Source organism: Meleagris gallopavo, chromosome 2, assembly GCF_905368555.1.
Source record: "Meleagris gallopavo chromosome 2, MGAL_WU_HG_1.1, whole genome shotgun sequence".
Lineage (NCBI taxonomy): Eukaryota > Metazoa > Chordata > Aves > Galliformes > Phasianidae > Meleagris > Meleagris gallopavo.
The window spans coordinates 38,276,792-38,300,573 of NC_139405.1; the positions used below are offsets into that span (position 1 = coordinate 38,276,792).

The 23,782-nt window shown below is 41.1% G+C and overlaps 1 protein-coding gene across 6 annotated transcripts; it reads right to left on the reverse strand.

Annotated features, from left to right (window-relative positions):
• Positions 1-205: 205 nt before the first annotated feature.
• On the reverse strand, positions 206-14,859 carry NTPCR (nucleoside-triphosphatase, cancer-related). Of its 6 annotated transcripts, XM_019612822.3 has the most exons (7): positions 14,709-14,859; positions 11,481-11,643; positions 10,309-10,405; positions 7,643-7,852; positions 7,007-7,084; positions 2,688-2,772; positions 206-1,718 (listed from the first exon to the last, which is right to left on the reverse strand). In XM_019612822.3, exons 1-6 carry the CDS (start codon positions 14,740-14,742, stop codon positions 2,704-2,706), a joined length of 651 nt encoding a protein of 216 aa, XP_019468367.1. In that variant the 5' UTR covers positions 14,743-14,859; the 3' UTR covers positions 206-1,718; positions 2,688-2,703. The 6 variants fall into 6 exon arrangements, with proteins under 6 accessions (XP_019468367.1, XP_031408281.1, XP_085075858.1 ...); XM_031552421.2 differs by lacking the exon at positions 7,007-7,084; XM_019612821.3 differs by lacking the exon at positions 206-1,718 and having other exon boundaries at positions 1,806-2,772.
• Positions 14,860-23,782: the final 8,923 nt, after the last annotated feature.

A 23,782-nucleotide genomic window follows, 5' to 3' on the forward strand; every position in this document is an offset into this window, starting at 1 on the left:
AAGGCTTTCCAAATATTTTACTACTGTAAGACCAGAGAATACATTATTTTTTTTTTTTACCTCTAAAGTAAACACAGAAGCTAACTTCAGTTGCTAATACTGCTTTCTCAGTGCATATTTGGGACAGGCAAATCATTTCTTTAGGACTGTCTCAGAACACAAAAGCCAGAAATGACTGTTCAAACCATGTCATGCTGAACATAGATCACAAAATTTCTCTTTATTTCTCCTAAAAGCACTGTGTAGCTCAGAAGATGGATTTAAAGAACAGCAACAAGAACAAAAAAAAAAAAGAGTCACCAATCTAGAGCCAGGCAGCAGAAAGCAAGAGCCACTAATGTCAGTGGCAAAAAATACCCTCTGGTTTAAAAGGCTGATGTTTCATTCACAGCAGAGAAGGAAAAATTCACCTCCATTTTGGGTAAGTTGTTCCAGTGACTAACTCCCCTCGCTAAACAAGGTCCCATCAGCACACTGCTCAAAACTTAGCAGAGCTGAAGATTCTTTTTTTCCAGTCTAATTATGGAATGCATTGAGCAGGGCAATATACCTCCTCTTATGAGGAACAAACATCACGAGGTGATGCAACTCTAACAAAACTGCCTGAACTGGAGTTTAGAAATGTGAACTCTGCCATCATCACTCCTGAAGAAATTCCCTTTCCTGCCTATACTTAAGTATCAAATATATCCATTTTAAGTTTAAAAGTCAGACCTTTAACATTTCTGAGAATTTTGATAACTATTTATTTGAAAGAAATATTATTTGGCAGCGTATTTTATAGCTTAACTCATTCCACTGAAATTGTCAGGTATGCAGCATGTAAAAGCAGAGAGGCTTATGCTCCAAAGTCTGTGGCACACAGACCTAAGAAAGTGCTTTGGTCTTTAGTCATTCACCATCTAACCATCTAACAATGCCTTAAGAATGCTTTGGATTTAAAATTAACAAACAGACAACAAAAAGCATCAAGCAACCACTACAGGAGTTCCCAGGCTCCATAGTTTAAATACCTGCATTTCAAAAACTAAATTTAGATTTTGGCTTCCATATAAGTCTCCTTTCTGAATGAAGTTCTTGTTCCCTTCCAGTAACTCCATTTCAAATATATTGGTATGTTAAAAGTCACACTTGCCAGTATCCTCTCCTTGTTCAGCAAATTAAAGCAAGGGCATGAAAGAATTAATTTTATGTCATCAAAAATTCTGGGCCGATAGATTTTTAACCCAAGAGTCTCCAGCTTTATACTGTGTTCAGTAAAGAACAGGGTAAAGCAGGAGCAGCAGACACTGCTACCAGAGGCAATGAATGGTAAATGCTGGGGCAGGAGCTAGACATATTTCATTCACAACAGTTCCATTTCTTGTTGCAAGTCCTGTACAGGCAGAATTTGGAGCCCTTCATCCTTCTTGTCTGACAACAGTCAGATGCCTGTACTAATGAGGGGATTATGAATACCTTGAGGACACAGCTTTTTATTGTGAAAAGCAGGCCAGAGCTGTATATTCCTAAAGGAGGGGATCTCAGAATTCTCTTTTCCCCAGATGTGAAAGCTGTACTGTTATCCAAATTAATGTGGCCAGAGTAGCTGTGTAATGGAGCTGTCAGGGAACAGGGCCATTGTGTCCTTTAACCCTCCTCCCATCTAAGGAGGGACAGTGTCAGAACCACAGACAGTTATCCGAATGCTGGGAGTGTCTTTTCTCTTTCCAGGGCACCTATAAAAAAAAAAAAAAAAATGCTTGTTCCCATCCACCTACATAGCACTACTGGTGTCAGTTTACACAGAAACAAGAAACAAGAACGATGCTTGAAAATGCCTTTAGTTTGCTCACTTTAACAGTTGTTGAACTGAACAGAAAAGTTAAGAAGCAACTGAAGCCTTAACTTACAGCCAAAGATGACTATAAATCATACAGTGAACAAGTGTGCACCTGGGAGGGAATTCTATTTTAACAACGTGCAAAATTGATTAAGTGGTAGCACTTCCCCTGAATACATTTGCAAACCTCAGAGGAAAAAAATACATTGTCTAATACTCTCACACACTCCTTATATCACCACTAACCATTATGTGTGTACAGAATTGAGTAAGGAAAAAAAATTAAATAAGCAAAAAAAAAAAAGTATCAGTAACTGCAGTGGTTTGAAAGTCCCCTACAGAGACACATGCAGTATTAAGTCCATCTCCGCATGGAAAACATGTCAAGACTTGACTCAGTCTTGTGAACCTAAAAGGGTTACGTTCTGTTACACCAAGGCCACAAGTTCTGGTTCCTCAATGCACATTATTGCGTAGGAATTACAGACCACAAATTGTCCTCCAGACAGAAACGTCCTCAACATTCTGAAAGACAAAGATCTCGAAGACACTTGGCAGCTAATTGCTTTTACATGGTGAAACAGGATCAGAGTCAGACCATCTACTTTTTTCAAATACCCAGGTTGGAGTTTCACATTAACTACAGATCTATTGAATTTTTAAATGGATCAGCTTGCGAACAGGATAAACAAGAATCCTTTTATCTTAATTTTCATATTGTAGAGTAATAGCAGCTTTACCTTACTTACCCAGGAAGCTCTAGTAACCCTTCAGGGGCTTACATAGGAAGGACAGACTAGAACATCCACAAGTTTAATGTTTTATAAAAATAAAAGCTTTAGTAATAAAGTAGCAAAAGCTTTACAAGCAAGAAAAGGTCTTCATTGTCTGCATGACTCCACAGCTGCCAAGATGTCCTGCAAGATGCTGTTCCTGTTTTCTTTACTGATCTAGAAAAAGAGAAATTAAAACAGATATAGTTGGATGAGTAACCTCCATATCATGGTTTACTTCAAAAACAAAGTAGAAATTCAAATGCATTTCACTCTTGGTGGAGGAATGCTGAGTGTCAAACACTAGCCTTCTTGTGCTACCAACAACTGAAACTAAACCCACAAAACTGCATATGATTTAATTATTCATGGATACCCATTGCTTGGATACCCAGGGCTTGAATAACTAACAGGAATTGCTCAAAAAACCACTGAGTACTTCTGCCATTACTAGAAATCCCTTCCAGTTACTAAACCTCATTTTTCTACAACAAAATGGAGGTCTTACACCTTCAGCACTTGAAAAGACTGTATTTCTATCGATGATAGGCCAAGTAAAAAGCATCATCAATGAAAAAATTAGAACTGGCTTAACAACAGCACAGCTGTGCAGTGAGAAGCCTTAGCACTGCAGGACAGAAACACCTTGGAAGAGAAATAAAACTAGGGGATAAAAGCTGGGCAACTTTTACAGTGCACTGAGGTATGTCCCTGAAAATGCTGGACTTTAACACCAGCCCATGTGAAAATCCATACAGTCCAGCATCCTGTCTTCTACTGGGTCCACCTGTGTTGCAGCATCTGCAGACTACTGCAAATTGCCAAGGCAGTGTTACTACTTCCTGGCCAGTTCAGCCCCTGGGTACAGCAGTGACACAGGACAGAACTGCGGGGCTGGGGGTTGCAAATTTCCCCTTCTTGAAGACTACCCTGATACAGTCACTTGCATTATGTGCATGACCACAGCATTACTAGCCCAACCATCACTTGGGGAGAGGGCTGGAGTGGTGAAAGGGCTAAAAAATTGCTAAGTATCAGTAAAAGCTTCATTTGAAAAGCTTAAGGAAATTGCTGCAGTGCTCAGATCTCTGCAGAAAGGGCAGGAAGAAATCACACAGAGACAGATGAGACAGAAAAAGAAGAAATTAGGGCACTCGTATCTATTAACAAAGTTTGAAGGGAAAGAAAAGATACCATAGTATACATGACATAAAGCTCTCCACCAGCAATTCCCTGTAGCTACACTTAAGATCTGAGCACATGGATTTGCATTCCTTCCAGCCAGTATGGACCGAAGTCAGTACTGAACAGGAAAAAGTCTATTATTGTCACTATCATCATCAAACCAGTGACAGCCCTACCTAAAAAATTCAACCTAGGCACCCATTTCTATTCGTCACAGACATCCTATCCAAATGTTGGAAAACAACACTGTAAACCTTGAGACAGTGGTCTCACCTATGACACTTGAATTCAAGAGAGCAGATCAACATGAGACTGAAGAAAAAGTGATTTAGAAAGAAAAAAAAGAGGAAAAGGCAGGAAGATCTCCCTGAAAGTGTTGCTGTTTTTATTGAGCATCATTCCAAGACTATTATTAGATAAAAAGAAAGCCCCACAATAGCAAAGAGCAAGACAATAAAGAATGCAATTGCTCTTCAGTAAGACTATTGAGGTACCCTGAGGTAAACAAGGCACGAAGCACAGATGAGCCAAGCTCTAAATCTCACAGCAAGTGTCCTGACATCCTGACTTTCAAAGGACCTTCTGAACATTTAATAGCTCTTCCCACTGTCTCAGAGCCAGCAAAAACAATACTCCATTTTATCTGTCCTCTTCCATACCTACATGCCAGAAGTCCAGTGAGAGCATCAGAGAGAAAGTGCCAAGTACTGGGAAATTCTCACAACCATTTTGCAAAGGCTGCTTGATAGATATCAGCCTTCTCCTAAGGTCTGGAGACAGTCTGCACAGACAGCTTTTCCAGACAGAACAAATCTCCCAGTACCTGTACTGAATGTACAAAGAGATGGGAAGATTTTTAGGGAGTAAAGGCAACTGAAGATGCTGCTTTTTACTAAGTACTTAGATAATTTTGAATGAATGATCACTGGATAGTCATAGAACAGGAGGGAGTGATTTCAAACTGAGACAGGGGAGGTTTAGGTTAGATATTAGGAGGAAGTTTTTCACACAGAGGGTGGTGATGCACTGGAACGGGTTGCCCAAGGAGGCTGTGGATGCCCCATCCCTGGAGGCATTCAAGGCCAGGCTGGATGTGGCTCTGGGCAGCCTGGTGTGGTGGTTGGTAACCCTGCACATAGCAGGGGGGTTGAAACTAGGTGATCATTGTGGTCTTTTTCAACCCAGGCTGTTCTGTGATTCCATGAGCACCTAAACTCCAAGGATGCAAGCGCAGAGGACAGAAGCTTCCTTTCCCTAACCATTCAGGTACTGCCAAGGGAACAGAATTTGGAGTTTGTTCAATTGGATCCTCTTCTTATCCATTTAACTAATTGCTTTCTTAAAAGGCAGAAACAACCAAACCTCACTAAGGGGCTTTACAAATACAAAATTAATAGAAAGGAAAATGGGAGAAAATGAAGGCATGCCAGCTGCTAGGGATAAAGCAATCTTAGTTATGACACCACGTCTGCGAAACTACACAGAGCTGGGCATTGCAAAAAGAGCCTTTCTACTTTCACTGGAAAGTTGAGTTCTCAGCAAATTGGAATTGGGTAACAATGGAAAAAATGTGTTAAATATCAGAGCTCCTATCATTAAGTGCTCTAAATGTAATAAATTAAACATTTGGATCCAAATCCCAACTACTTTTAGGGCATCTGGGCCCATTTACAGCAACTAAATATGCTTTCAAGACAGAAGGGACTGTAAAACCCACAACAGCTGTGTCTATGCTCTTAACATCAAACGTCAGAACCATCCTTGTGACAATAAAAGAAGGATCAGAAAGCTCTGCTGAGTTACTTGAATGCAACCTAACTCCATGTTAAGTGACAAAGCAGACAGAATTTTTTGGAAGGTAGCCACATGTCTGCACACTTTAGGGCATCATAAAAGCCAGCAAGAGAAAGCTAATCACAAGTAATTTGGGCACTCCAGGTTCTCTGCATGGCACAGCCCTTCAAGGAAGTAGCTGGTGATTCAGTGTTTACTCCAGCCAGTAACACATTGAGTCTCCAGCAGCAGGTTCTGTTCCTGCTCGTGTGCTTATTTTAACCAGCTGAGGAAGAGCATGCAGCGTGTCACTGGAGTGAGACAGATGCTCTCCTGCATAGCGTTCAGCACAGCAGATCACTTGTCACCTGGATACTCTTGCAGTCTGTCACACATTTCACACCCTTGCTTTTGGGTAAATGATCCAACAGAGAAATCTGCATTTAAACAAAGAAACCTGCACACTAATCTCAGCAGCATAAACAGGATGGCTCATTTTTAGTAAAGGTTTTTTTCAGATAGAGAAAACATTGCTCTTTTGAAATGTACAAGTCATAACATTTGAAAACACGATGTATTGGCATGACACACCTAATAACCTGGGGTTGAATGGCAGAAGCCTCTAGAACATCACCTGATAGAATGAGGCAGTGGAAGGCTTGAAATGTCCTTGAAAAGTCACATACTGTTTTCCAGCACCATTTCTGACAGAAGGAAACACGCATTGTTGCCTTGCCATGACTGCATCCTAAGCAGTAAGTGACTGTTGCTTTCTCCACTCCCTCTCCTCCCAGTTCTACCACCATAAAGCAGTCACATGGAATTCACATTCACACACGTCCCTGTTCAGCAGCTCAACAAACAACACACGTTGGCTTCTCAGTGGGAAATGTGGGTTTTAATCTCTGAGGGGAAAGGTAGGAGTTGAATGTTTATGAGGGGAAAGAAAACTTTTCTTGCTTTTGCTGCTAGTGCTGCTTCAGCACCCAAAAAGGTTTTTAATTTAAGAAACACAAAATAAAGATGATGATGATGGGACCACTGAGCAAAAGAAAGCTGAGGTCTGTTTCCAAGCACTGAAGTTCTGTTCTCGCTTTGAAGAAGAAAAAAGAAGATGGAGGCTTTGCTTTCTCTGCAGTAATTAAGATCACTCTTAAGATTTTTTCTCCTTCCTCATTCATTTGCATTACAAGAAAGGACCTTTAGTCACTGCAATCTGCTTCCACTCAAGAGCAGGCTGCACTACCATGCTGCTCTACAGGCTATTACCCCTGCCAGTAAGCCAGAACCTGCAAGTCTCTGTTACTATATTTGTAATTTATGGATATATGCAGTTCAGTTTCAGATATACAGCTTTATTCTCTACTAGAAATAATAACACTGAGCAGACAAATAACTGAAAGGAGAGGGGGTTACATTTAGCTCGTTTTTGTAAAGTATCCAGGGCACTTACAGATGCTAAGGAAACTTCACACGTATCCCAGTGAACAGGCAGTTCTGTTGTGGTAAGTTTTTGAGAATTTCTCTGTAACTGATCAGAAAATCACTTTGAGGCCCTAATGTCCTGAATATTATGTCTGTAAAACAACATAATGAATTCCAAAGTTGTTTCACTGACTGCAGAGAAAGCACACTTCATTTACAAGTGTCTTTCTTTCACAAATTATTTCTGCAAACTCTACTGCTGCTTTTTTTTCCCCCCCTTTGAATATGATAACTGGTAATATTTCTGCAAGCCAGCCTGCAAAAAATAAAAAGAAATCTGACTGTACTTTACAAGATTTAACTCTGAGGAATAGAGAATACTTCAGTGGCAGTAATACTACAGTAAGAAAACTTTTAAAAACAACGACATCATTACTTCTACAGCCTCTCAAAACCAAAGCCAGCTGTGTGAAGCTGTGTTGTTTTTTTTTTTTTAATAAGGTGAACACCTGCCCATTAAGAACCAAATGGAAACTAAAAGGCTTATTTCATACAAACTCTCCACAGCTAGCAAATGGTAGCAACAATCAGTTTTTAAACAGAGCCAAATACAAACCCGCAACCCAGAACAGCAGGCTCTTCAAGGGTATTTAATATTACTCACAGTGAACACTTCAACATCTCTCCTACTTCTTATTTCTTCAACAAGATCCAGTGGCTTTCCCTTAGGTATGGGAATAGTTCCAAGTACCACGGTCCCAGAGCCAGCCAGCATTTGACGAACAGCTTGAATAAAAGCCTGGCTGAAGAGTTCCATTTTACCAATCTCATCTATGACGCAAATCTTTTTCTCTGCATCACTGCCCTGGTTTACCTGTGGAAAAGTGCATCAGAAGACTGTAAACATCACGGAACTTCGAACAAGCAACAGAAATAGCCTGCCATGCTAATAAAAACTACCTCCAAAATAAATCCATTGTAATACTGGGGAAAACTGAAAAGACAGAGCTGCTGCTGCTGGTAGCTGACCAACTTTGAATCTGTCGTTTATAAAAGACTGGTGGAAAGATAAGAATACATGTATGGCATAAATACCAGCTATGATGACAGGAAATATTCAGAATATCATTTTTCCTTCAGAGCAGAATTCTCCAGCTATTTGACAATAAAGAACTGCTCTCATTAAATCTGAAGGACCCAAACGTTTCAAAACATTGAATTCTGCATTTAGCATAAATCAATATCAACACAACATAATTATTAAGAATGGCTTGCATTACATGTTGGAAGCTTGTAGCTACAGAATGCCTTTCAAAAACAATTTTAAATTTAGAAGATTGCTTCTCACTATTTTAGCAAAAAAAAAAAACAAAAAAAAAAAAACAACAACCAACCAAACACATCAGATGTTTACACCCTTGTCTACAGCTTCCAAACTTTAAGTAAGATTTCAGATTTTACGTAGGTTATTTTTTTATTATCAGCTCACACAGGAGCAGTTTTGTCTGTGTCGGCTGAGCCCTCAGTGCTGCAAACTGAGACATGCACAGGAGTGAGCAGACTTGGACAGGTCTCAGGGTCTTCACCTCTGGCTCCAGTATTTGTTACATAATGATAAAACTTTGAAAGGTCAATGCAGTTTGTCCAAAGTAAAATAGGAAGGCAGGAGTCAAACTGTAAACAAAAATGTGCTGATCTCTCCAGAAACAAGAACACTGTTCTCCTTCACACTACGCCTTCTGTTTCTGTCTGATCTACTGCTTTGGCATAAGCTCTTGCCACAAAATTGACTTGATCATCAGATTTGTGATCAGAACCTGCCATCACAGCAAGCGATGCAGAAGCACACTGTGATAGTGTCTCTAGAATCGAAAACAAACAAACAACACCAAATGAAAACCAAAATGAAAGAGTGCAAATGAAAGATGGCAAAAACCAGCACTTCTCTCAAAACAAGCAACTTTCTCCAAAGTTATCTGGATAAATAATCACGCCATTGCCAGCTTTTTCTTCTCTCTCATGTCAGAACAATCATCTTCCATTTCTTTCTCATTATATAGAGTGATATAAAGAGAGTGCTCTGGCTGTCCTCTCCTGGTGAAGTTAACCAAAAATTACTCTCTGCTAGTTGCAGATGTGAGGAATGAATCAACCTCAACTCAAACTCACCTCTATAGAACCATGAACATGCACCAATAGCAGCCATGCTACACAGAACCTAAAGAAAAAAGAAATCTAAATATTTTTCCCTGTGAAGACCAAGTATTTATTTCCAGTAAAGTGGAAGAACTGTTTAACATGGATCCTAAGACGTTTTCAAGTCAAGTCTCTCCTGAGTAGCTGTTTTATTTAAAATCCCTTCACAGATCCTTGGCATCTTTGTTTCCCTCCTTTCAGGCTTTAACATTCCTTGACAAAAAGAAGAAATTGATCCTCTGTCTTGTTTTCATTCCTCACACCCCTTTGGTTTTGCTTTTTATTGCTCTAAGTTCATTAAGAAGTCCCTTCTTCATTGACCCCCTGAGCTCCGGTAGCATAGAAAAATCACAAAATGATTTTTAGCAGTACTGTTCAGCAGCTGCTGCACACAGTTTATGACGTGCTATTGCCAAAGTCAGATCTGGTCTTGTTTAATTTTGAAGAGGGGGAAAGGTTGGGGTAAGAGAGAAAGGAAAAGGGAAAAGGGTGATGATCGTAATATTGCTTGCATTGCTAGAAGAGAATGACCAGAGAAGGACAAGAAAAAGACTAAGTCTTGTCACAGAGCACTCCTTGTGCAGTTGGCTAAGTCTGAAATTATCAGATTGCTGTATCATTTGAAACCAAGCTGTACTTACACAGCGGTAATAAAAACTAATTACTGGATTCAAGACACGAATAATGTTCCTACTGGAGGAATGGAATTAGAGCAAAAAGAGAGAGAAAAAAAGGATGTGAAGAGGAACAGCAACAAAATCCTTTCTTGTGGGCCCACTAACTCAAGCCATCTGTACATTTCGTTTGCATTTTGTACAGTAAGCCACCTGTACATCTTGTTTGCCTTTCACCATGCAAGGTGGCATAGGAAGCAATTTCCTATTGGCTGTCTCTCAACCCAAGGTGGGCCTGGCCACAGGACAATGTCACATAGAAGAGGAGAGGCAAAGCAATCTCACACCTCACAACAGCTCTGCTCCTTCTGTTATCTGATCCTGAAGACAGTCAGAATCAGTGAAATTCAAGAATGAGGCCCTTTATTAACATCAGAATTGAGTGCTGTAGAAGAGCTCTCCAATAACAATCACTATCATAAAGCATCCATTTTTTCAGCAGCTTTAGTATAATACTCACATTTCTCAGCACAGGCAGAACCAACTGTTCAAATGAAGCAACGTCTACAACGTATTGTCCAACACGACATTCACGTCTTGAAGCAGAAGAATCAGAACTAAATTTGAAAGACACACACAAATCCTTCTAAGTAATAAGTTCAGCAAGAACTTACCGCAGTCATTTCAACTGGATTTACGAGAATAATTACTCTAGTAAGTCAATTTGCTCTTAATTCTTCTAAGCAAGGAAACCGTGAAAGCAATGCATTATATAATATTGCAGACAGCATACTTTCAGATAACAAATATGCCCTAAGCTACCTTCAGTACTATATAAGCTTAAATTCGAATGCTATGCAGAAGGACAAAAAAAAAAATATAAAAGGTAATAGAGATATTTGCAAGGAAATCAAAATATACACCTGCAGTTCTTGCAGGCATAGGAGCTACCTTTGAATTAGGCAATGTGACACTAGACGGCATCAAAGCAACAACCCAAAGCTCAGAATAGGTTGCAGAACACTTAAACGGTCTTTGAAAAATACTCAGTTTGTATGTACAGCATCACACTATTCCAGGTGAGCTGTGTTTGTTAGCAGTATGCAGCTTATTTGGTCAGGTCACTTACGTCTGAATGAGATAGAAATGTCATGCCTACCTAGACTAAGTTGTGCAGGAATCATTAATCTGGCCTGGTAAATTAGGAAAGTGCTCTGCACTTTTGAAACCCTATTCTGAGTGGGACTCTGAGATTCCCTTTTTCTTCAAATTCACACGCAGGATTTGTGGGCCAGTCAGTGGCTCTTTGATACAACATTAAGTGCTATTCATCTTTGATTTTCAGATTCCGTACTCACAAATCAGCTGGAAGAAAGAAATAATCTTCCCTCCTGACTACAGCAAGCTATGCACTGTATCCCAAAGAGACCTGGATTCGGGAGAAAAGCTCTATCTGGTGTAAAATATGAAGTAAAAGAGACCAGTCTTCTCTAGGCCATTTTCTTTTTTAAACTATGTGATATGGTGTCTACATAGATAATGCAGGTATCAGCCAGAAAACGAGAACTGAACAAAGAACATGACATGAAAACCATATCTGTGCTGGTAATCACCTTCTGGAAGAGCATTTAACATGCTGACAGACTAGAGAAGCATCAAACAAGCTGCTTAAAACAATTTAAACCTCAGTACCTAACTCTAGATAAAGGACCTCGTTTTCCAGATAAAGTGACAACATCAAATCCTCTTCTTCTGCCACCTTCTTTAACTTCCTCTGTGTAAAATCCATCAATGGGAACGTCTGAGGATTTTAGTGCTTGAGTGACTTTCTGGATCAAAGTAGTCTTTCCAATCCCTAGAAATAAAGAGGAAACAAAAAGCGTGTGGCATTAATCTTCTGTAGTGAAAGCCTATGTTTAAACATCACAGCAATTATGTGATTTAGCAGGAACACCCATTACAAGTTTGCAAATTGTTTTTTTTTTTTTTTTTAAGGCAGGGAAAGCAAGAATAGAAGCACCTTTTAAAGCCCATGCTGTACTGATACTAAAATGCTTTATTATCCTTTAAGAAGTAGGTCTACAGTGAAGTCACAGAATGGTGCAAATACCTCAGGCTACAAGTGAGCTTCTTAATTTAGATTGTGCCTGGACAGGCCATAGAGCTTGCTCCAAGACAAGCAAATGCACAAGAGATCAGCCCATGGTGAGAGTCATACTGTTACACAACTGGTATCTAAGCTAGCTAAAAGGCTGAGATAGAACCTCCTGGTCTATCACTGCTATTCGTTATTTTTCAAGAATGGAAATGAATTAATTCTCTTTTTAGATTAGGTCAAAACTGATTGCTATTACCAGAGGTGTGACTTCCAGCAGGACGAAGCACACACTACTTCTGTTCTGTGCCAGAAATTGGAATTGCTCTATACCCTTGAGTTATCAGATCCTACATGGCAAAAAAAAACTTCTAATGCTACAATAACTAAAGCAAGAGAGGTTCTTACTAGATATGCAGTTTCACTCTGGGAGGATTTCAAGACCTGACTGGATAAGGCCATAAGCAACTTGGTCTGGGCGCACAGCTGACCCAGCTTTACACCTCCTGAAGTCTCTCCCTGAATGAATTAAACTGGGCTCCTATAATCCATTCTCCCACTCCAGTAAAGATCTTCAAGATATTTCCCAGCTGACGTCACCTAGCACAGTTTGATGTACTTTCTACTATGTGAATGCTGGCCATCTTCCAGACACCCTCAGTTCCCACAGAGGAGCTATTTCCTTATTTTAACTTCACAGAAGTAAATCCCTTGACAAAGCTGAGCTTAAAAAAAAAAGCGTGTTGCATCTCAAAATTTAATGTTATCACTTCATTTTTAATCATTATCATAAAGAAAATCTGCTTTAGAAAATAGAATTATCCTGTACGAAGAACAACTCAAACATTAAATTCCTGGAGACAAGGAATATATACTATTGCAATGTGCATAAAGATGTCAAGAGAAGTCTTTTCAATATGCATATATCAAATTCCTTCCCCAAATTTTAAGCAGATTTAGGAACTACTTTCTTAACCATCAGCATCACAGAATGGTTTGAGTTGGAAGGGACCTTAATGATAACAGTTCCAACCCCCTGCCATGGGCAAAGACATTTCTAACTAGAGTGGGCTGCCCAGGGCCCCACCCAAGCTGGCCTTCAGGGATGGGGCATCCACAGCTTCCCTGAGCAGCCTGTGCCAATGCCTTGGCACCCTCATAGTGTATAATTTCTTGTAACACCTAATCTAAACCATTTAAGGTATTACTCCACATCCTATTGCTGCACTCCCAAATAAAAAGGTTCCTGCCCAGCTTTTCTGTAGTCTCCCATTAGGTACTGGAAGGCTGCTATAAGGTCCCCCAGAAGCCTCCTCTTTTCCAGGCCAAAATATCACCGACAAAATCTGTAGTTCCAAGGGTATCTACACAAACACCATTTCTGAAGATTGAAGTCAGAGGGATTCCTGGCATTTACAGCAACAAAATAACAAACATGTAACCATCAATATCTGCCATCTTTCCAAGCCCTTGTCTCTGTAAAAGAATTTATACTAATTCAGCTAAGTAGATTTGATATCTCTGGCAATTGACCAAATAAAGGTAACCAAATCAAAGTAAGCTGAAGTGATTAAAACTAAATATAAGAAAGCTTAAAGTTACACGTTTATCTAATTAAAACAGTACATTCAATTTCAGTTAAATGAACACAGGCAACCAGCTCACCCTCCTCTGCATTTGCCAGATGACTGCCTCTGCTCTGGTGGATAGAAAGGACAAATAAAGCCAGTAGAATGTATCTCTACCTGAACCTATCAATAGCATTTCATTTTAATTCCAGACCACACAAGTAACTCCGAAGGTTCACACACACACACAAAAAAAAAAAAAAAAAAAAAGCAAAGCCCATGGCTTTATTAAAACAAGCTTTGCCAGTGTGCTAACTGATTTGTTTACTAACTTTATAGCTCATGCAGCATCCCTCTCTCCCTTCAGGATTAGCAGCTTTTCAGTATCTAAGGGGGGGATTATACAGAAGAAAGGGACAAGCTCTATCGCAGGGTCCGTCGCGAAAGGACAAGGGGAAACAGTTTCAAATTAGAAGTGGGAAAATTTAGACTGGATATAAGGAATAAGCTTTTTACAGTAAGTGTGGCGAGGTACTGAGACAGGTTGCTTAGAGAGGTGGTGGATGCCCTCTCCTTACAGATATCCACAGACAGTCTGGATGGGGCTAGAAGCAACTGATCTAGCTGTAGGCGTCCCTGTTCACTGCAGGGGAGCTGGACCAGATAACCTTTCAGGGTCCCTTCCAACTCAAATGAATTCTATAATCATATCCTTTGCCATCACAAAACAGCGCTCCAGCTAAGGCCTGCTATCCAACACCAACTGTTACTCTGTAACTGTACGTGACTTAGGTTGCAAGAGCTAGATCACTACAATTAAGGAGGGGAAAAAAAAAAAAAAAAAAAAAAAAAAAAAGTAAGAAATTATTAAAAACTGAAGTTTAGTTGAAATGGGATTCGTTGTCCAGACATTTTTCTGCCCAACACCCAGCCGCGGGGCTGGAGCCAGGACTGCACATCAGCACCTGGCAGCGCGCTACTACACAGAATCGGGCCTGGAACTAAAACGGATCCAGCGTGAGGAAGTTACGAACGTGTCAGCAGGCGACTCGCGGGGAGGACAGCAGCGACAGCCGCGCACGGTGCCCTCAGGCAGCGGCCGGGCCCAGCTACCGCCGGAGGTGCTGCCGGGGCTGCTTCCCACCCTGCTTACATGCCCCGCCGGCCAGGCCGGACCAGATGCTGGGCTGCCGCGCCGCTTCCCCTCGCCCTGCTCCCTGGGTTCCTCTTGCTGCTGGCGCCAGGCAGCCTCGTTACCTGGGGGTCCCGTCAGGAAAACGTGCCTGGACATGGCGGGGAGCAGCGGGCTCTCCGCCCTTTACAGCCGGCACAGCACGGCGCGGCGGGCGGCAGAAGCTCGGCAGGAGCACCGCCCTCGCTCCGCCTCTCTCCCGGCGGCCCCGCGCAGCACCCGGGAGAGGTTGAAGAGTCCTGCGCTGCGCCCTCGTGGGGGTACCGGGATACCCTAAGGTAGCCTTGGACGGGACCGACTCCTGCCTTAGTGCTTCCCGTAGGATGGATGTTATTTAAGAGTTGAGGCTAAGGGAACGAGAGGTTAAATTAGTTTCCTGAAATGTTTTCTTTTTTTTTTTTTCAGTCAGCTTGACCTATTTAATTTCTGAATAAGTTAGAAGCAGCTATCCCTCGAGTTTTGTGGGGTTTTTTGTTTGTTTGTTTTTTGTTTTGTGGTGTTTTTTTTTTTTTTACCCATTTCAATAAACAACGTGATCCAGGATGCAGGAAAGCAGTCAATAAAAAGACAAATGAGTCATCTGATAGCTGCATGCAGATAAGCAAGGGAAGGGTAAGCTGCGGGTTAATTGACCACCTCGTTACAAAGCTGAGTGAATTTTGGGTCACAGTGCAGAATTACAGAATAGCAGAGGTTGGATGGACCTCTGGAGACCACCGAGTCCAAGCTGCTCGCTCAAGCACAGTCCCCAGGAGCAGATCAGCCGGTGCTGTGGCTTTTGAGTATCTCGTAGGAAGGAGATTCTGCAGCCTCTGGACAGCCTGTTCCAATGCTCTGTCATCTTCATAGCACGTTTTTCCTTATGTTCAGTCTGAACTTGCTGTGCTTGTGCCCACAGCCCCTCCCCTGACACAGCTCCATGCCATTCCCTCGGGCCCTGCCGCTGTCACACAGAGCAGAGCTCAGCGCTTCCTGTGAGGAGCCGCAGCCTCCATGACGCCTCCCCTCAGTTCCTCTGCTCTGGGCTGAGCTGGTTCTCATAGCTACTTCCACGATCTTCATAGTCTTCCTTTGGACACTCTAATAGTCTAATGTTCTTTTTGTGCTGTGGCACTGTGGAGATTTGTTAGAGAGCCGGGGAAAGGATTTTGGTGTGGAGTCTCCAGTTACCTCGGGGTCAACACATTCGTGAGGTGGAAATTGCTCTCTCTCTTTTCAGAAGAAGCTGCACTGAATCAATGCTAGGAGGTAGGGTTAATGAGCGAGGTGTGTGTCGCTCAGGTGACATTTATAACCAGGGCCAGTGGCTGGGATCCTGCTGGGATCCGAGGGCAGCAAGACGGAAAGGAAGGATCACACAAGAATGAGAACTAGTGCAGCTTGCCAGCACAAAGTGTGGGGGATGCACAGAACTGCCTATCACCAAGCCCAGGTCTGGTGTACTGTACTTAGGTCAGCAGAGGAAAGTCTTTCTTTAGCTGGAATTTATAAACCAAAGCCATTTACGGTTGTTCTGTAACAGCATGTGAGGCACTTCTGGGGTGTGTAATAGGCTAACATGTAGTCAGCTGGTGGAAATCATGCTTCTTCACTTGCAGGCTTAAGCTGAGGGAACTGCCATCCATTGTGTCCATTTTCCAGAAGTGTATGTACCCTTACAACCAAATTCGCAGGCTTTTCCTTTTAAGGCTGAGGCATGGTTCAGCCACAAATTCAAGCTGATTGGGCCAGAAGATGATATAGGGGAGGGAAGAACTAGTTTTTGCCCTAAACAGCATTGCATAGTTGTTGGATGTATATTGTATGTGGTCAATTAACTGGGTATGTTCATAGAATCATACAATGCTTTGGGTTGGAAGGGCCAGCCCACCTATTACATATTACGTGTTATATATTGCACTTCACATACAGTACACTTCTGTTTTATGTAAAATCTAGGGAGTGATTAGAAGCAAAATTTGGTACTTGTGAGTAGGCCAGGGATTGTTTGTATCACAGTTTAGAAGAGGAGAGATCGTAACTCCAAATTCTTGTTTACCTGTACTCCACTTTCACTGATAAATTAACTAAATGTGGTTATCTTTCTCTTAAACATAATGACTTTTAGTTCTCATTCCACATAAGTAGTGTTGGGTGTGTATTGTGCTCAAATACTTTAAAAAAAACCTTGAAAACTATGACATGCCTTTTGGAGGGTAGGAGGGTCAAGAGGGAACAAAGCTTCCCATATAATCTAAAAATGAAAAATACGTTTTCATAGTTTGCGTCCCAGGACTTTTTTTGTTGTTTTTCTTTTCAAGAGCAGTGAAATAATCACAGTGTTAACTTATGGCTTCTTACAGGGGTTTGTCAGGCATCTTTAATCTAAAGAAAGAATTACAGCAAAGAACTGTGTATTTACTAGACTGTTAACACTGTTAACAACATTTTATAACTGGCTACTTCACCCTTGGCCTGGACTTCCTGTGCAGAACTTATTGTGGTCGGTTTTACAGGTAGGTTTTCTGTGTAATATTAAACTATCTCAGACTCTTGGCCAGTTGCCCAAGCAAGCCAGCATAAAGAGACCTATACAATGTTGTTTTGTTCAACGTACAATTTTACTAGGTTTTATAAATCAACCTTTCATTTGCAGAAGTGCATGTGGGGCGTTTTAGGGCTAGCACTGTTTGACAGAACCCTAAGTTTCTTGTACCCTAATTGAAGAACCATTTCATTCTGCTTTCAGATACAGAAATAACTATCAGTGATTTCACTGTGTTGCTGAATCCTTGGGATTGCAACCAACTGTGTGAATAAAACCGTTGCAGCATCAGGGCTTTAATTAATTAGCATTCTGTTATAATTTATGTATTTTTTACATAAAATGTACTCTCCTGGGTGCTCTGTCTAGGCTGAAGTCATTCAAATGCACCAAGAACAGGCAGTAAGTATGCCGACTGTGCATTTGTGGAGTTCTGCTGTTATGGGGACCTTGTGTTTGCTAAATGCATTTGAAGTTTTATTTATATTTCCTCAAAGACTTAGTATTTAGGTCTGCTCCCTTTTGTATACTTTATAATCTAGTCGCTGCATAGAACACGAGCTGTTCAAGAAGCATGAAATGCCGTGTGTGTTGTCGTCTTTGTAGCTGTGTGCTATAGCCAGTTGTCTGTAAAGTAAGCCTGCTTGCTCTCCTGATCATGGGATTTTTGCTTTTTTGGCTAGGGATGGCTGGCTGGAATAAAAAATACAACACATACCCTAGCATTGCCAGTAACTCTAAAAGGAAGTGTGTGGCATGGGTTATACTTTTTTAGGATGAGGAAAGAAGCTAGCTCTTCGTCTTCTGAAATGGGTAGTTTAGTAATCATTTATTTCTAAATGGTGAGTAGTCTACTGGCAGAAAGTGTCTTCCTATCCAATTACCTAGACTCTATTTTTGGTAGCTGAGCATCAGTTAAACTCAGCTCCTGCTGAATTATACGGTGTGGTTGGGCAAGTCCATGGAAGCAGTGTTTGCAAAAGATTGGTGCCTGGAAAACATCCCTGTTGGAGTAGGGAAGATTGTGATTCTGAGTTGTGAGTGACCTGTAGAAAACTCAGAGGGAGCTGCCAGTCATAGTTATAAACTGCTTGCTAAGCCTGGGGAAGCCTGCCTTTATAGCTAGATGTTCGCTAAAAAACTTGGATGGAGTCCTAGATCTTTAGGTTGAACGGGGAAAAATTAATTAACTGCAAGTTTCCAGACCAGTGACTAAGAAAAGAGGTCATTTTTGATATTTATAGTATTCCTTAGAGCAGAAGCTGGAAGGAATGAGAGTGTAATCTACCATCTCTGACCCGTACCCTCAGTTGGGCAGTAGTTTACGTTTTAGCACTGCCTCAAGGAAGACTCAGCACGTTGTTAGACTTCTGGCCCTTTGTTTATCTGCTGTCTATTATTTTTCTTACAGGAGAGAGAAAGTTTAAGTTGAAACCGTTTTCTTGCTCTCCGCCAGCATTCATTTTTTTGATTCATCGTACTCTGAGTCTGTACAGCATTTTGCTGAGGTCAGGATAGAGAAGTACACTTTATTTTTTAAGAGGTTTAATTTTAGAGAGTTCTTGGTTTTGTCCTTCTTCTCACTTGCAGGGAATGTTCCTGCTTACAGATAGTGGGCCTAGCTGAATCCCACTAGGCATCTAATGATACCAGCAGTTGTTTCCTTCTGACTGCCTCTGTTTGGCCTGTGGGGTAAGCATGGTGTCAGCAGGTATCTGAGAATAAAGAATGGCCTGCCAGTCTTTAATCTCAGACTTCCCAGAGAGATAAGCCACTAAGTAAATGCAGGGCCTCCTCTAGATGAAAACTGCGGTGCTGTCTGCGTCAGTGATTTGACTATGAATCTTCTCCTATGTGGTCCACAAAGTAGGAATTCTTTATGTTCCATCAATGGTTGTCACTGTTCCTTCAGCCTGAAAAGAAAAAGTTCCTGAAAGTACTTCCTGAAAAAAGGGATAGAAGAAATAAAGCTAATCTGATAGTATAAATACCCTCTATATGTAAGCAGGCAATAGTTGTGAAGAAAATTAGGTGAATTTGCTACTGTAAACAGAGACCAACCTTCAGAAAACATAATTGTGTGTGTCTACCAGCACAGCACACTGTCTACCGAAACCAGTGTTTGTCTATCAGTCCTTATGGTTGCGTTCCTTTTTGCTGTAAACATACAATATATACTTTGGGGGATTAGTTTCTCTGATTATAAAGTCTTTGGCCCTTCAGAGAAATGTATGTAGTTAAGCAAGACAATCAGGAAGAAAACAATAAAAATAGTCTGTCTATGTAATAGGACTGAACTGGTCTATGTGTACAAGTCTGCCTTTCGGATTAGGAACTGAACAGAATTTCTGAAGAGGAAAATGGGAGATGATATGGCACTGGTCAGGGAGAAAACCTGTACACTTTCGAAAAACCTCTGTGCCACACTGATTTTTTTCATTTTTATTTTTTTGATGTTTGCTCAGGGCCATGGGATGCATCTGTATGTCTCATTACAGGATATAAGCTCAAAAAATATGATTCTCCTCACCATTGAGACAAGAATAATACCATTAATAGATGTTTCCTTCAGCTGATACCAAAATACATTCATATTTCTGGATGTAGTGTTTGTTAATTCGGAATGGGGATTAACTGCCTTGAAATCAGCATGGTATGACCTGGAGAGGAATTCATCCATCAGACAGCAGTACAGTGGTAATTCAAAGTCATCGTGAGAGCAACAGGAGGGGTAAGAAGTAGACACAAGATAACTGACTTGGTGATAAAGTATGAGTAGCACAGCCATAGTTCTCGCTGGGATCAGTATCAAATATGTCTTGCTTTACAAATGAAAACACAAAGATCTATCATGGGTAACACGTCTGTGCTAGATTTTCCTCTTAATAATTATCTTGTTCTCTGCATTAGGTGCAGATGTTCTATGAAATTTGTTGCATCTCTTCGTGGAGACAGAATGCAATTGATTGTATTGTTCTTCAGGCTGAAAAATAGCATGTGTATAGCATTATTATTTATTTCTTCTTGAGACATATGTGCTAGCATATGGATTAGTGTATAATGAAAATGTCTTCATAGTTTACTTTCCTGATCACTGGCTGCCCAATACAAACACTTTTCTCATCTAGCAGTCTTCCTGTAGGAGCTTGTTGTCAGGGAACAGCAGGAGCTGAGGGTAGCAGAGACTTGAGATGCTGTCCTTGTTGTCCAGAGCACTATCTTACTGTATGTGAACTCTGTGGGTAGTTCTGGAATCTGTGGACAGTCCCAGACAAGGCAATGATGTGAGTCAAGTCCAGGATCCATCCCGGTACTCCAGTCAGGAGCAGCAGGAGGCAAGGCCAGAGAAAGGACTAAAGACAAATCTGGAGTATCTCTGGCAGGTCCATCCAGGAGACAGGGCAGGGGACAAAGCTGCAGCACAAGTCTGAGGCTCATCCAGAAAGCAGAAGCAGAGACAGGGCTGAGAACAGATATCCCTACAACATAGCTCAAGAAGAAACTGAAGGTCCAGGGACAAGCTGAAATGGGACTCCTGTGAGTGCAGGGTAGAGGCTGAATGGAGGCACCGGATGAGGCTGGTCTGGGCCTGTTAGGCTAATTGGTGACTTGTTCTTTTTTTAGATTGTCTGAGCCTCTGAATCACGTAGTTGTAGTTCTTGCTTTTTGTTTAAAGCTGACCATACTTTTCTATGATGTTTGGTGCTAGGCTGGTCCTAGGAAAAAGAAACCAGTGTGATCGTGCTGTGTGTGTATGTATGTCACTTCACCTCTAATAACCTTTAAACCTCCTGGGCAACTGCAACCAATTTCGCAGAGGAAAGAGTCAAAAATCTAATAAGTTGCTATATATTTTTAGACATGCATGTCTGGATATAACACAAAGACCTTTCAATGCTCTGAGAGAAATATGCAGCATAAGTGGAATCCTTATTAAGCAGGAGAGAAGCCATGCAGAGTTCAACCCATAGCACAAATCTGTAGGAAACCAGGTTTCACTGTTTCCTTTCTCAATGAAACAGCTTGCTTGTTTGCTCTTTTCAGTGATCTCCCACCTCCTACTTCTTCAAAAAGAAAATAGTCTCCTTGAAACTGCATGACGTTGTATGAGATTCTTACATTTTTAGTAGAAATAGCAAGAAGCATTCATTCTGGGAAAAAAAAAAAAAATTAAAAAACACTTGGCTTGTTACAGGATGATGAAAATAGATTTCCTATGTTAATCTGTTATTTTGACTTAAATAGTCACCTGCGAATTTCAAATTTCAACTATGCTGTATGTTGGATGTCAGTAAAATAACCTGTAACTGAGGTAGAACTTTACTGCAGTAGGGAACAGATTTGATCATATTGCTAGATTTCTCAGTTGCCATTTTTTAAGATGTAACATTTTTGTCAAGAAAATGTCATTCTTATGATTGTTGGTTTATATAGGCAAGAACATAAGTGAATTTCTCTGCTACCTCGAGTGGCATTTGGCAGAATGCTTGATACAAACTGCTATACTGGGACAAATGCATCAAGCTGTAATTCCAGTAAGACAGTTTAATAAAAAAAAAAAAAAAAAAAAACATAGGATGAAGCGAATGCAAAAATCCTAGGACAGTGAAGCAAACTGTCTCCCTCAGGGCCTAATCTCAAATGCAGGGAAAAAAAAATCCAGAGCTAACAGGGATGAAGAGTAAACCAGTCTGACAAGCTGCTTTTGTTCCTTATTCCCCCATGCAGCCATTGGTAAAACTGACCATGTATTCCTAACAGACACTCTGGTTTTTCCTGTTGTTAAAACCCCACACACAGTGGCCTTTGTGACTCACGAAGCCCTCACCTGCTGCTGAAACTAGGACCCCTCACTCCCACAGTTTTACCAGTTGGTGGTATGGGGACCTGGGGGATCGTATTTGGGGTTTAGCATGGCCAGATGAGTGTGACACCCAGTTCTTTTTGTCCTTCATTTTCCCATATTCATTCCTGGATGCATTCAAGGCCAGGCTGATGTGGCACCGGGTGGCCTGGTCTAGTGGTTGGCGACCCTTCCCGTGGCAAGGGTGTTGAAACTAGATAGATGATTATTGTGGTCCTTTTCAACCCAGGCCATTCTACGATTCCTCCCCAGACTGCTTTGTCCCTCCCTTTTCATCAAAGGCAGGGACCTCCACTGGAATTATTGGAGTTCTCCCTGCCACATGCATCTTTGCTCCTCAGTGTGTATGGCTTTTAATTACAACCTAACAGATAAGGTGAGTAGACCTTAAACTCTCCCTCTGCTCTCATAAAGCCTTTCAGCAAGAGTTGCAGTCTATGTATCCACTGTCTGAAATTACTTGAATCTTTCATAAAGTAAGTGGCAGAAGGATTCAGTGCCCTGCCCCACTGACGGAGTGTACAGGTCATACAATTCTCAGTTGTCTATCATTCAGATTTGGTTGAAAAAGCAACATAACAGGTTTGGTGTTACTGTATATTTAAAAGGAATTACATTGTTTTTCTCCATATTCACAAATTTACGCTGAATTTAGCATGTCATTTTATTGCTATAATGATGAAGTCCTTCTGTAATGCATGCTATTCAGCTTTTCTTCTATCCTGAATATTTAGTATCACCAGTAAGCCTTGTCACTTCACTATCCACTATCTTTTCTATTTAATTTGCTTTGAAGTTGAGTAAAGTAGGTCCTACTGTACATCCAGGTGGAAAACTTCCAGATGGTGAACTTCATCACTGTGAAAATTTCCCCCTTACCCCTTATGTTTTCTTTCTTCTATTTTATGCAATTACTTATCCCACATGATTATCCCATAGTGGTAGCTCTTCAAAAGCCTTAGGTGAGTGGCCTTTTCAAGAGTGTTTTGGAAATCCATCTGGATTTTGTCATTTGGGTACTTTCATGTCTTGAAACAAAATTCAGCAGCTGTGTGAGACATGACTTTGCTTTTTGCCTGCAACAAAGGCATTGTGCTCTTATAGTATGTTTCTAGACATGGGCATGTAATTTGGTTGGTTCTTGCTGGAGATGAGGAAAGGCAAATTATACAAGTGGTCCCTCAGCTTCAGTAATTCAATTTCTTAGATACTTACTGCTCTGTTTGTTTTTTAAATTGCTTATTAGTTTCAAAAGTTATCAGGTTAAAAGAAATAGAGAGATGGTATAACTACAAAATCTAATTGCCAAAAAGCAGGAGTTTTGGATTTTTTCAGTCTTATATTTGGTGATGCCTTGAAATGATTTCAGTTGGATTTTATAACCCACTGTATGGAAACTATTGAGTCGGGGCCTGAACCGCTGATTGAGCACCTGGGGAAAGGACCTGGTCAGCCCTGGGAGCACAGGTGAAGGCAATTCAGCTGTGTGACTGGAAGGGGTGGAGCCTGGCTGCGCCTCTTTTAGACCTCATTTAAGAGCTGACTCCCACTGGGGAAGGTTTTCTGATTGGAGATCCCTCCTTGGTGGAGCTTTCCCTTCCCAACTTAGGATCTTCTGATATTGGTAAGCGATCTTCTTCCCTTCCTTTATAGTGCCTTTCTATCATGCTGGTCCTTCTGTCATCACACCTCTGGTGTAACACATTTCCCATCGTATTGATCTGTCCAGTGCTATGCTTATTAAGATGATA

Coding starts and splice junctions, on each gene's coding strand:
- NTPCR (XM_019612822.3), bottom strand. CDS start 14,742: ATGTCCAGGCACGTTTTCCTGACGGGACCCCCAG. Junction 10,406..11,480: donor GGTCCTTTATCTAGAGTTAG/GTACTGAGGTTT, acceptor TTTCAAATTTAG/TTCTGATTCTTCTGCTTCAA. Junction 2,773..7,006: donor GTGAAGTTTCCTTAGCATCT/GTAAGTGCCCTG, acceptor CTCTTTTTCTAG/ATCAGTAAAGAAAACAGGAA.